Source organism: Natator depressus, chromosome 14 (genome assembly GCF_965152275.1).
Source record: "Natator depressus isolate rNatDep1 chromosome 14, rNatDep2.hap1, whole genome shotgun sequence".
NCBI classification, from domain to species: domain Eukaryota; kingdom Metazoa; phylum Chordata; order Testudines; family Cheloniidae; genus Natator; species Natator depressus.
Window position 1 is genome coordinate 8,261,325 of NC_134247.1, and position 14,639 is coordinate 8,275,963.

Consider the following 14,639-nt stretch of genomic DNA (forward strand, 5'->3'; position numbering starts at 1 on the left):
TTCCAGGGTCGGAGTTGTCTACTGATTGGAGCACTGCTCTACCAAAGGCCACGTCGTCTCTGGCCTGCTGGGTAATTGCGTAGTGCGCAGTGAAAGTATGTATGGAGGACCACGTCACCACTCTGCATATTTCCTAGGTGGGAACCTACACCAGGAATGCCATTGAAGAGGCCTGAGCCCTGGTGGAGTGCACAGTAATTGGAGGAGCGGGCACCCCTGCCAGGCTGTAGCATTCATGGATGCAGGACATGATCCATGAAGAAATTCATTGAGAAGAGATGGGAAGACTTTTCATTCTGTCCGCCACTGCCACGAATAACTGGACAGACTTTCGGAACGGCTTCGTTCTCTCGATGTAAAAGGCCAGGGCTCTGCAGACATCCAATGAGTGAAGCCTCTGCTCTCTGCCACTTGAGTGCAACTTAGGATAGACTACTGGGAGGATGATGTCCTGGTTAATGTGAAATTGGGAGACAACCTTCAGGAGGAAAGCTGGGTGTGGCTTGTGCTGCGCCCTGTCCTTATAGAACATGGTGTAAGGAGGCTCTGATGTTAATGCCTTGAGCTCAGACACCTTCCTGGCTGAGGTTATCACTACCAGAAATGCCATCATGTATGAGAGACAGAGCAGGGAGCATGTCGCCAGTGGTTCAAAGGGCAGACCCATCAGTTTAGAAAGGACGAGGTTGAGGTCCCAAGCTGGGATCAGTTGCCTGACCTGTGGATATAGCCTGTTGAGACCTTTCAGAAAACGACTGACCATAGGGTTGGTGAAGACTGACCGGCTGGCTGTACCTGGATGGAAGGCTGAAATGGTGGCCAGGTGAACCCTTATTGATGACATGGACAGACCTTGCTGCTTGAGATGGAGGAGGTAGTCCAATATAAGCAGGATAGTGGCGAGAGTCAGAGATGAATGATGCTGTGCCGCCCAGATTGAAAATCTCTTCCACTTGGCAAGGTAGGTAGCCCTGGTCAGGGCCGGCTCCAGGCACCAGCTTTCCAAGCAGGTGCTTGGGGCGGCATTTAGAATGGGGCGGCAGTCCGTGTCCTGCGGTGGCAATTTGGCGGCAGCTCCACCGCTCTTCCCACCGCCGTGGCTTTTGGCGGCAGCTCTGCCACTGCTGCGGCGGCGGCAATTCGGCAGTGACTGCTTGGGGCAGCAAAATTCGTATAGCTGCCCCTGGCCCTGGTGGAGGGTTTCCTACCGTCCAGGTGGACTTGTCTAATCCAGTCCAAGCAGGCAAGCTCCATCGGGTTCAGCCATGGAGCTTCCACACCGTGAGGTGCAATGACTTGAGGTTTGGGTGCTGAAGGCATCCATGGTCCTGAGTTATTAAGTCCAGGAAGAGCAGCAAGGTGACTGGGGCTTCCATGGACATTTCCAGGAGTGATGTGTACCAGTATTGGCAGGGCCAGGCTGGAGCTACCAGTATCACCAAAGCCTGTTCCCTCCGTATTTTGAGGAGTACCTTGTGAACGAGCGGGGTGGGCAGGAACACATAAAGGCTGATACGTAAAGGCCAACATCATCGCTAGTTTGCCCACAGAATGTACCAGGCCCGGAACCGGTGCTGGCGATCTCTCGCCTAGGAAGTGAGGGTGGTGCTGTAAGCGCCAAAAGGTCCACTGCTGCCTCGGAGTGTCTCTGGTGTAGAGAGGAGCTGGAGGTCTTTGTGGTGGCGCGTCAGTGAGCAGTGCTGGTCCGGACTCAACTGGACCCATCTCAGGACAGGAGTCAATGGAATCCCCACCGAATGGGTACCCGATAGGGGCTTGTTGGCCACCTGGTCTTTATACCTGGCCAGGGAGCGCCCTCTGTCAGCCTTTTTCCTTTTGTGGGGCACTGGGGAGTGCCACCGGTGCCTCACCGATGTCTGGGGCCTGTGGGCGGAGCCATGGCAGTGCCAAGGGTCTCTAGCAGAGTCCTTCTTCGGCACCGGTTCGCACATGGACAGTACTGGAGCACTGTGCACCAAGAATGCGGCGCTCGAAGTCGGATCTGCCACACCCGGCTCTGACTGAGGATGAAGTGCTGCCTCCATAAACACTCGGATGCGCTCCTCCATGTCTTTAAGAGTCCCGGGGCAAAAATTTCTACAGATTTTGCACTTGTCTCTAAGACGCCCCTCACTTAGACACTTCAAGCATGAAGTGTGCGGGTCATTTTTTGCGTAAACCTGCCACAGTCCGAGCATGGTTTAAAGCCCAGAGACCAAGGCATAACCCAGTGCCGGGGAAAAACATCAGTGGGGGGACCCCCCCCCCGAAGGAAAAAACTACTACTCTAACACTAACTAACTATATACACAAACACTGCTAACACGCGCTTGCTGAGGCAAGAGCAACGGGGAGTTCCAGCTAGCCATCACAGGCAGTAAGAAGGAACTGAGTGGGGGTCGGGTCAACAGAGCCCTATTTTGGGCGCCATGAAGGCGTGACTCCAGGGGGCATCCAGGCTGACCCTATGGATACTGCTAGGGGAAAAATCTTCCAGCTGTCGTGCATGTGGTGCGCGCACACCTGTTTTGGAATTGACATGAACAAGCACTCAAAGAAGAATATTTATTTACTGCATGCATATTGTGTCAGAATATTTGAAATCATTCTACATTGTTGCTGTAAACTGTTCTAAATTCAAGGATCCATCTATTAGAATTCCACATCCACATCTTACTTTTTTTATTGAACTGTGTGCTTCAGGCAATTATCAGTTATATAACAATTCTTTTCAAATATCTAGACCAAGCTGAGGTCAAGCTTTATTGAATGAGAAGACGGGCAAACAATATGTGACAGTTATTTGTGATATGAAGTGGTATGTTACTCAGCTATGTGCTGGAGCTGATTTGTTTTTTATGGTGCTCTAGGGTTGAAAGCAGAGAATATTGCACTCACATTTAGAGAAGGATGTGAAAGTAATGATTTTCAGAAAGATGGCAAGAACATCTCTTCATTTGAGCCTGGTTAACAAGAAAGGTTCATGGTAGAGCTTCAGTTTATGAATCAAATCACAAGCCAAGTCATTGGGGCTAACTATAAACATTAGAAAAATAATACCACCAAGTGAGAGAGAAGCTCACAGTGAGTGGCAGGAAATACAAACAGAGTAGTCTCACCAGTTTGCCTCTTCCCTAGCTCATCCTCATTTAGCCTCTTATTCAGGACATCACTGAAGCTTCTGCTTAAAGTGAAGTGCATATTTAAGTCAAGTATCAGAGGGGTAGCCGTGTTAGTCTGGATCTGTAAAAGCGGCAAAGAGTCCTGTGGCACCTTATAGACTAACAGACATAGGCCACAGAGGTCTGGAAAGTGAGAGATCGTTGTCCAGGATGGGTTGTACAACCCACACTTTCACAGACCTTGGGAGGCAGGCCAGTCCTCGCCCACAGACAGCCCGCCAACCTGAAGCATATTCTCACCAGCAACTACACACCGCACCATAGTAACTCTAACTCAGGAACCAATCCATGCAAAAAACCTCGATGCCAACTCTGCCCACATATCTACAGCAGCGACACCATCACGGGACCTAACCAGATCAGCCACACCATCACCGGTTCATTCACCTGCATGTCCACCAATGTAATATACGCCATCATGTGCCAGCAATGCCCCTCTGCTATGTACATCAGCCAAACTCGACAGTCCGTACATAAAAGGATAAATGGACACAGATCAGATATTAGGAATGGCAATATACAAAAACCTGTAGGAGAACACTTCAACCTCCCTGGACACACAATAGCAAATTTAAAGGTAGCCATCCTGCAGCAAAAAAACTTCAGGACCAGACTTCAAAGAGAAACTGCTGAGCTTCAGTTCATTTGCAAATTTGACACCATCAGCTCAGGATTAAACAAAGACTGTGAATGGCTAGCCAACTCCAAAAGCAGTTTCTCCTCCCTCGGTGTTCACACCTCAACTGCTAGAAGAGGGCCTCATCCTCCCTGATTGAACTAACCTCGTTATCCCTAGCCTGATTCTTGCTTGCATATTTGTACCTGCCTCTGGAAATTTCCACTACATGCATCTGGGTATTCACCCACAAAAGCTTATGCTCCAACACGTCTGTTAGTCTATAAGGTGCTACAGGACTCTTTGCCACATATTTAAGTGTTTTTCTAAATAGTATGGACTTAAGCACAAGCTTTCCTGGATCAAGGCCTCAGGGAGTAGGGCACAGCTGAACTTGATTTTGAGTGTAGATTAAAGGAGTTGTATTGTAAATTCATTATTACTTCCCTGTCCTTGTTCATTTGAAAATGAACATTGAACTGTGAATCCTGTCCAAGATTGCCAAGGTGCAATTAGCAGGTATAGACATAAGGCCAGATACATAAAAATTAACAAACGAATTCAAATAAACAGCAACTAATCTCTAAGTGTTTCTTGTCTATCTTACCTAAACCAAGGGCATCTTGTGTTGTTTAAAATAAACCCTGAAGACAAGTTGGCTGTCTTCTCATGACCACATCTCCAAAACATCCATATTTTTAAAATACAGTTTATTACATGGGCAATGAGTTTGGAGAACCTGGAAAGTGATTTCATTTTAAGAATCAATACTGGATGTAATGTCTTTGCTTTCAATAGCAATTGGTGTCTTGGCTTCACTGCCCCCTCAAACAATATATTTAGTATCATACTTCTTGGCTTTCCTTGACTTACTGGAAAATCAAATAGCTGATGTTGAAATTACAGTCCCTTCAGGGTTTTCTCCATGTTACTGGAGGTTCCAACTTGGTAAAGTTTCATGCTCAACTGGTAATATACAAGTTAGTTTAGAATTTACAATGGCATTGTCAAGCCCTTCAAACAGATGATGTACACTTTACCATCTGCTGATTATATCCATAATGTGGTTCTCTCATAGGCTTGAAACTTGCTTCCTCAACCTCAGAGACAGAGTTCTTTATGATTTTCCAATGCTCCCAGTTGGTTTGAACATTAGAACCCTGGTTCTTCACTGCCCTCATGACTTGTGTTGTCATTGACACCTCCACAGAGTGCATGTAATATGCTACCAAATTGGGATTGTAGCATTTTATGGCTTCTTTGCATTCACTTTGCACACTTATAAATGAATACACAAGGTCTAAGGCAGTAGATGATAAGGCCTTTGATAAATTCATAAAGGAGCACACAGGTGAGTAACTCTGCTTCCAACACATAGATAATGAAGCTTGGCAGTGTTGGGTTTTTTGGGTTTTTTCCCCCTTGACTTGTTTCTGTTTATTTTCCATCCAAATGATGTGCAGAGTCCAGAATAAAATGCAGGCAGGATTTACGTATACAGTATCTACAAACTGGAGGGTGTACTTCCCAAATCGAGGAGATCTACCCATGCGAACTGATTGAGCTAGCATGCTAAAAATAGAGCATAGCCACAGTGATGTGAGTGGCAGAAGGCACTAGCCAACCTGAGTATGTGCCTAATGTCTCAGACAGGTACACATTTGGGACAGCTAGTCCCTCCTGCCACTTGCACTGTCACAACTATACATTTTATTTTTATATGCTGGCTCTAAAGTGCAGACACACAGCACAATGGAATCTCTGCTTTCCCTTCTCTAGTTTCTTCACACATGGTGTGTACAAGAGTTTTTGTAATTTAAAAAAAAAAACACATTGGCTATTTCCCCCTGCCATTACATTTACTTTAAACTTCCAATAGTTAGTTGGTTTATAGCTGAGGATGAGATTCAACAGGCATCATCCCATCTGGCTCCCTTGCTGCTCCAGGTTGAGCAACTCCCTGCATTTTCATGTTAGTGCATTACATTGAGCTAACTCCTGCAGTGGGTATGGAAGAAGAAGAGTGCAATCAGCCACAGATCTTACACAAGTAGTGATGCATGCAAAGGGGCTTTCCAGCTGACGCCCTTTGATGGCCCACAAGAGTCTGCTGGCAGATCTGCCATGTTGTGTGGGTGTGATATGCCAAAAGAGAGATGGTTTTCAGGAATAGGGATGTGGCTGGACCACAGTCAGGTGTATATGTATGCCACCAACTATAGAATACGCTAGCAGGTCTCACTGGAAATAGACCTGTTGCTCCTTGAGCAATAAACAGTGCCTCATAGTGCATTGTACTAAAATGACCTGTAGCATCATGCCCTGCTATGGCCCAATGTCTTTTGTGCCCAATGAGCTTCACAGCATCGCCAAGTATCTACTGCTGCCATCAATGCACTGGCTTTTGGGTAACAGACCAGGATTTGGCCTCATGTATCTTATTATATCCTGCCACTCATTTAAGCAAATTGTGTTATTTTTACTCAGCCCTGGTCTACACTAGGGAGGGGAGGGGGGGGAATCGATCTAAGTTACGCAACTTCAGCTGCGTGAATAACATAACTGAAGTCAACGTACTTAGATCGACTTACTGTGGTGTCTTTGCCACAGTGAGTCGACTGCTGCCGCTCCCCCATCGACTCTGCCTGCGCCTCTCGCGGCAGTGGAGTACAGGAGTTGACGGGAGAGCGCTCGGGGGCCAATTTATCACGTCTAGACAAGACACGATAAATCGATCCCCGCTGGATCGATCACTGCCTGCCGGTCTGGCGGGTAGTGTAGACATACCCTTAGTGTTTATTAGCCTTAAAACAGACACATTAACAAGCTAGCAAATGGGGACTTTTCAGCCAAGGTTTTTCAGTCGTGGTTCTCCTTGCTTTGCAGGATCCTAAACATTTCAAGTCAGAGAAGACGGGGAGAGGCCTATTAAAAGAAGGCTGGAGGGAGACACAACAGCCGATCATGTGCTCCTACAAACTGGTGACTGTGAAATTTGAAGTCTGGGGACTTCAAACTAGAGTAGAACAATTTGTACATAAGGTCAGTGAATGCCTATATGCTGTTATCTTGCACAGGAGTAGGGCTAGAGCACAAGTGGAACTAGAGCATTATCCTGACTTGCACATGAACAGGACTAGAGATGGGCTGAGCCAGGAAGTTCAGGTTTAGATCTGGTTCCAAACCTCCTTAACATTCAAGGGTGATTCGATCTGGGGGTTTTCATGTGTCAATTAAAGAGAAGAGGCCCAGCTGCAAAATTAATCTCTGGATACAAACTTCCCCAAAGGCTCGAGTTACTCAGATCCAAGGCTTAGTTTTTCGCCCATCTCTGAGTACAGCCAGCAATAACATTTCCAGTGCTGTGATCCTTATGTGGGCAGAATTAACAACATCCTTGCCCAAGAGACCTCCACTGCTGGTAAAATAATATTTGTGCCAATGACAACAGCTTTATTGTGACAATTGTGAGCTGTTAGATGAATACAATACAATGTTTCTAGACTGAAATATTTTTTCCCTGTGATTTCATTACTTGAAGCTTCTAAAGTCTGTATTGCACTTTATCAGCAGTTCATTTAATTTTACCACAATTAAACAAACACTGTGGGTCTGACTCTGACCTCACTCACTCTGATTTTACACCATTGACATCAGTGTAGTTGCTCCCAGTGTACTGAAAGTGAGAGCAGAATGTGAAGCCAAACAGTTACTTCAGTTTGATAGCTCTATTGGCTTTAATGGCTATCTATCTGGATGCAGTAAAAGCTCATTAATTCTCATTATGCTAATCTGCCAATCTCAAAATACTAAAAACAAAAACCGTGGCAGTCTCAACCCACTCCTTTGATTTAGAGTCTGATTCTAACCTCAGTCTCACTGATGTAAATCAAGAGTGTCTCCTCTGAAGTCACAAGAGCTACACCAGTAAGAAACCAGTGTAAATGAGATCAGAATTGGACCGTTAGCGTAATATTAAGCTATCACTGAATGAGAGTTTCTAGACAACTAAGTTGGACTTACTGCAATAGTTCTGATGCCTTTTGCACATTCATCTGATTTCCTGAAGTTTAGCATGCTTGGCTCTCAAGTGTATATTATTGTTCATTTTCACTGGATGTGTGGTTCCTTCTTCTAAAACCAGATATCTCAGGGCAGGTACAGAGCTCCAAGATGATAAAGTCACAGTTGCAAACACTTCTCCTATTCTGCAAAGCCCTCAGAATTCAATCCCTTTTTTATTAAAAAATGCCTGCATTTTTCATTAAGGTTTTGACTCATGCTTTTTGGATAGGATTTTCTATATATTCTCCTGCCAAAGTTTTGTATATAATATTTTTCTTCAAAGATTTTTTTAAAATCTGTAATTAGAAATGAGAACCTGGATGTTGTTATTCTGTGAAGGTTAATCTTACAGCTTTCACAAGTGGTGGGAAAGTTATCCATTCTACTTGTCCAAATATTAATTCATTAATGATACAATTATCAAATGGTCTTCTCCAGGTATTTTAATGTCCAGACATTGGTAGAATTTTGGAAGGTTATTGACCTCTTGTATGTGAAAAGAACTAACAGGTTCCATTTTAAGATAGAAGGGAAAGGAGTTCCAGTCTGCTTGCCCAAATATTAATATATTCGTTGTTCAGCTCCCAAATGTCCCCTTCTTGTGTATGTCACCATAGATCAGTGTAGAGTCTCAAAGTTCAGAGTGTTTATGTCCTTCCACCCTATAGAGAGACCATGATGTTCCTATAGTTTATTTTCTATAATGTTTTACTACACAAGATACTTTTAACCTTTTTTTCTTATTTCACAGGTAGTCAGAGATATATTAATGATTGGACACCGACAGGCTTTTGCATGGGTTGATGAGTGGTATGGTAAGTCATCTTCACAAAATTAACTTACAAAATAGCCTTGGAAAGGGCCTGATGGAAAACCCATTGAAATAAATGAAAGACTCCTATTGGCTTTAATGGACTTTAGATGAGGCCCAAAATACATAGGGCCTTATTTCACCCCTCACTCTACATGTAAGTTTATGCCACAATAGCCACTGGTGGGGAAGGTGCATCCAGGAGGTGGGACCAGGGTGTATGGTCCATGTATTTTAGAGCATATGCCCCAGATCCAGACACTCCACATCTTCAACAGTTTAGTGCTGCCCCTGTCAAGAATAATCTACATGAAAGACAGTGCATAGGTTTGAATACAAGCCAATATTAATGCTGCTTTCATAGCACTAATGTGCAGTCATCTCCAACCTCCAAGCTTTTGGCCCATGTTATTTCTAACACAATTTCAACTTTTCAGGGCGGGTTTTAAACTGTTAATATAAAATGTAATAAAAACCAGAACTAAAAGTTCCTGTTTGAAAAACAAATAAATGTAATAGCTCCAATTGAAAACCCACGGGCTCTGATTCAACAGTGGCTGCATACACAACTCCCACGGAATCCATGCTTCAGCTATAGGAATAGGCACTTTGAATTTTACAGGGTAATTTCAACATCAGAATAGTTTATGACATTTTATTGCACAATAAACACACAGGTATTGTGCCATATACATACTATTTCAATAAAGGGTATGCATTATCCCAGATATTATAGATCAGTTTCTAAAACATTCCTGTAATATAGAATTGCAATTTAGAAATGTATTTAAAAGAGACAAAGATAGATAGAACCACCTTGAGGTTCAAGGGAATACTGCCTTAAACTTTTCATGAACAATCTTTAGCGATTCTAAGGCCTGGTCCACACTGAAAAGTTATATCAGCACAGCTGCGTCAGTCAGGCATGTTGTAAACCACACCCCGATCAGCACAGATGTGCCCCGTTGTAGACGCAGCTATGTCAATGGAAAAGGACCTCTGTCAACATAGCTAAGACCTGGGCTTGGTCTACACTACATACTTACTTCAATGTAAGTGTCGCTCAAGGGTGTTGAAAAAATTATAGTGACCTTAACCCCCCACGTAGACAGCACTATGTCAGCAAGAGAGCTTCTCCTGCCAACATACCTACGACCACTCATAGAAGTGGAGTTATTAAGCCGACAGGAGAGCTCTCTCCCGTTAGCTGAGAGCATCTTCATCAGACATGCTATAGTGGCACTGCTGCACTGGTGCAGCTGTGCCAATGTAAGTTTGCAGTGTAGACCTGCCTCTGGTCTACACTAGAAAATTAAGTTAGCGTAATTACTTTCCTCAGGAGTGTGAAAAATTCACACCTCTGAGCAGTGCAATTAAGCCGACCTAACCCCCAGTGTAGACAGCACTAGGTTGATGGAAGAATTCAACCTAGCTACAGCCTCTTTGGGAGGTGGATTATTTACACCGATGGGAGTACCCTTCCCGTCAGCATAGCTGGTGTCTACATTGAAGCACTACAGCTGTGCAGCTGCAGCAATTCAGCTGTGGTACTGTAGCATTTCAAGTGTAGACAAGCCCTAACTTCATTTGGGGAGGTGTTGTTCCTAACTTTCTGTCAGCGTAGGCTGCATGTAAACCATGGGGTATGCAGGCATAGCTATGCCAGTATAATCTCAATAGTGTAGACATGATGTTTATCTCTCTTCAGTGCTCAGAAATATTCTGTTACCTAGAAGTCCAAACAAAAATCTTCAGTTTGTGTAAAGTGGGATAGCTATTTTGACTTCAGAGAAAGTATACCAATTTACACCAGATAAAGATCTGGCCATAATCTGGGCTACAGATTATTAGAAATTAGAGAATTTCCTTTTAAAATCACAATTTATTTTATTGTACAGCTTTGATAAAGCATGAGGAAATATGTGCTGCGGTGTAGAGGCCATAAAAATACTGGCAGCCTGGAAATGGATCTTTTATTTTTTCCTTTGTGTTTTTTAATTTAGGGACACTCATAAACTAGTAAGAGGATTCTGCATCTTTAATCAAATGAGAACAAGCTTTATTTCCTCATATGGTATATGTCCCACACCTCCACAAATCCTTATGCCATCATCAGCATCCATAAGTTTTGTAAAAGATACAGTGTCTGTGTTCAGACAGTGTCCCCTAGCTACAAATGAAAATAACCACTTCCCAATATTAGTTTAGCTTATCTCTAACTTTCAGGTTTCTTTTCTAATGAAATTCATACTCCTTCATTTCCTTAAGCTATGTTTTATAGTGATCCCATGTGATGCTTTTATCCTATCTCCTGTTTTATCTTGTTTCCTGTTTAGACAGATAGATCGATAGATAGATAGATAGATAGATAGATAGATAGATAGATAGTGCTGATTGCTAGTAACAAGCAACTTAATGCATATTTTGTTGTTCCTTCGGTAGCTTAGACTCTTGCTTAAAATGTGTAGCCCTGTTTATGCCGTAGGCCCTAATCACAAATACTTGATTTACACAAGCAGATCAGGGAAGACACTGCTGAAACACTTGTGTTGTATTTTTATATGTTTGGCTCAATGTAGACAATTAAACAAAAATTACATCATTATTTTCAGTTCCTTGTTTTTCATTTTTGTTCATACACTATGAGGGCATTTCTATGGAAATTTTTTGTGCAATCAGACAGGGTTGCTCAAGAAGAATATCCAAGATGCATGACCACATAGTTATATCTGTCAGTGTTTTGGCTGGTGATGATCTTCAGCACAAATTGCAAATAGAGACTGAGGAGTTCCTCTGCTCTCACATACATAAGAGAATGTGAATGGATTCATTTATATGGGAATCACCTTCAGAGAAACACTTTAGCCAGTGTGTAATGCACCGTTTCTGGGTGATTTACTTTATGCCAGGAGAACTACTTCAGAAGAGTCCACCTATGCTTTGGATAGTCCTTGTTTCCACATTATGTGTTGTTAGCTCCACTGTACAGTCTTACACCACGGCAAAAGGGGCATAGTCTGACTGTTCAGTTGCCAAGGAGAAGAATATAAATTTTTACATCAAAAAGATATCTCTAGTGAGGCAGAAGATTGCAAAAGATGATCATTGTCTTGATCTTCAAAAAATGACAACAGTGTCAAATGGGCTTTGGTAGACTATCAATCTGAAGTACTGTACAAGGGAATCAATAGAACCTATTCATGAAAAGAAGTAAGATTTCCCTCCCTGAAGCCACAGAACATGCCTGCTTGAGAAATAAGATTTACTTGACAGATCATGAGTCTATGCATTGGAGGATGAGTCCAGAAGAGTACATGCTAATGAAGATCTTACCCCTGCAATGCTTCCAAGGTCATAGTTTGCCTGGGTTACCGGCTGCTGTAGGTGTTGAGGTCCTTCACTTTTAGATCTTCCCTAATCATCTTTGGCCAGGGAGGCCTGTGTGTCCCTTTCCTCTACTCCCACCCTCCACAGCACATGTGCCCACAGGGTCCCCACTGCACAACAAGAAATCCAAGCTAACAAATATTAGTTAAATGTAAATTACACAAGAGAGTCCTGTCCAGCTGAAAAGTAGAAGAGTGAAAAACTGGTAAAACCATAATTTTAAAAAGTTGGACCAAATTAATCCTTGGTGTAAATTTGCTGGATTCAGCTGTATCACACTACGGATGAATTTAGCTAATTACATTTACAAAGCTGAATAAAATGAACAAAATCAAATTTTCTAATATGAATTCACAAGGGGACACAGAATTTGCTTCTTATTACTTTTGTTCCAAATGAGGATTCAGAGCTAGCTAAAATCTCGAGTCTTGCCATCCTCTGAATTTTCATGCCTGCACCTTTACGTTTCTTTTCAGATCTCATTTTATAGTTTTCTGGCAAAGCGTGTATGGAAATATAGAACCATGCATCTCAATGAAAAGTGCTGGCTAAATCCATATTTATAACTATGATGGTATTCTATAGCACTGAGTCTAAATTTTCAAGTTAATTGTTTTTCAGTCAATAAATTCACATTCTTGTACATTGTTAAGAAGAGAGAACGGACTCAAAATTAATCAACCATTGCAGCTGTGCTGAAAAAAAGACAATGTACCAATTTGCTTATTGTACTGTGGATCTGACAATAACATACACATCTGCTTTTTCTCATTTCTTACCTATACTGTGGTGCTCTGATGCTTACTCTTTATATTGCACTGTCTTCCCTCATGTCAATGGGAAGTACTAGTATGCATCCATCAGAACAAAGACCTTTTATATATACTAGTTCTTTTTGCCTTGCCGAGAACATACCTATGCTACTTGTTTCTGAAGTGGAGAAGAACAGCTTAGAACATAGGTGGGCAAACTACGGCCCACGGGCAGGGCTGGCTCTACAGTTTTTGCCACCCCAAGCAGTGAAAAAAGCTGCCGTCATGGACGGCAAAAGGGAGAAGCTGCCACCGAATTGCCGCCGGCGGGACAGAGGAGCTGCCACCAAATTGCCGCCGCTGCGGAAACACTGCCGCCCCTTTCTAACTGCCTCCCCAAGCTCCTGCTTGGAACACTGGTGCCTGGAGCCGGCCCTGCCCATGGGATATCCTGCTCGGCCCTTAAGTTCCCGGCCAGGGTGGCTAGCCCCTGGCCCCTCCCTTGCTGTCCCCGCTCCCCCGCAGACTCAACTCGCCATGCCACCCGCGCTCTGGGCGGCGGGGCTGCGAGCTCCTGCCAGGCAGCGTGGCGGCGGGGCTGGCTCCGGCCGGGCGGCGGGGCTGCCAGTCCTGCTGCTCTGGGCAGCATGGTAAGGGGGCGGGGACTGGGGGGTTTGAATAAGTTGGCAGGGGGTCCCAGGGGGCAGTCAGGGGACAGGGAGCAGGGGGCGGTTGGATGGGGTGAAGGTTCGGGGGGGGGTCAGGGGATGGGGAACAGGGGGAGTTGGATAGGCATGGGAGTCCCGGGGGGCCTGTCAGGGGGCAGGGATGTGGATAGGGGTCAGGGCAGTCAGGGGACAGGGAGCAGAGGGGTTTGGATAGCAGGTGGGGTCCCAGGAGGGTGGTTAGGGGCGGGGGGTCCCAGGAGGGGGCGGTCAGGGGACAAGGAGCAGGGGGGTTGGATGGGTCAGGGGTTCTGAGGGGGGCAGTCAGGGGGCAGAAAGTGGGAGGGGATGGATAGGGGGCAGGGACCAGGCTGTTTGGGGAGGCACAGCCTTCCCTACCTGGCCCTCCATACAGTTTCAGAACCCCAATGTGGCCCTCAGGCCAAAAAGTTTGCCCACCCCTGACTTAGAAAGTGAGATATTTTCCACTGGGTTCACTTTAGGTGTTTTCCAAATTCCAGTCTTTCATTTATTTCTTTGAACTAGTCCATTTGTGTTCATGTTTCTTATAAGATTTAACAATTTCAATAACACTGGAGTTCAATTTGCCTTTCATAAGCCCTAATTGATCTTTCTGCATGACTTGATGCACTAACCAAAGAAGGAACAGAAGAAAACTTGAAGCAATAGAGTTTGAATAAAAATAGAGCAGACTGAATTCACACAAAGGTCAGGCCTAACAAATTGGATGGTATTCACTGAAGAGTGATACAAAGAAATAGCAGTGGGAGGCTGTGATTTACTTGGACATCAAGAAAATGCTTGATAAAATACCACATACAAGAGTAATATATGAAGTCAAATGTATGGAATAAGCAGGGAGATATCTGAGTCACAATATCTCGGGGGCCTAATAAAGAGGACAAGAGAAGACAATTCAGGAGGGAGAGGAAGGAGACAAGCAGATTGCCACAAAGATCATAATTAAGATAAATTGGGCTCACTTATATATTAGAGACACAAAAGAAGAAAGCACCCCAAAATAAAGGAGGGAATCAGTAAATACAACAGAAGAGAGCAACAAGTTTCAGAAGGACTTGGATAATACTGCTTAGGGTTTATAATCTTCAAAGCAAACATTAATCCTCCTAACGGACTATG

At 44.1% G+C, this 14,639-nt stretch overlaps 1 protein-coding gene across 1 annotated transcript in view; it reads left to right on the forward strand.

Annotated features, from left to right (window-relative positions):
• PITPNC1 (phosphatidylinositol transfer protein cytoplasmic 1) overlaps positions 1 to 14,639 on the forward strand; it is a 195,955-nt gene that overhangs the window by 171,092 nt on the left and 10,224 nt on the right. Inside the window, exons 8-9 of the mRNA XM_074971198.1 lie at positions 6,685 to 6,840; positions 8,615 to 8,678. Coding sequence (XP_074827299.1) covers positions 6,685 to 6,840; positions 8,615 to 8,678 — 220 coding nt within the window. The remainder of the gene's footprint in view (positions 1 to 6,684; positions 6,841 to 8,614; positions 8,679 to 14,639) is intronic.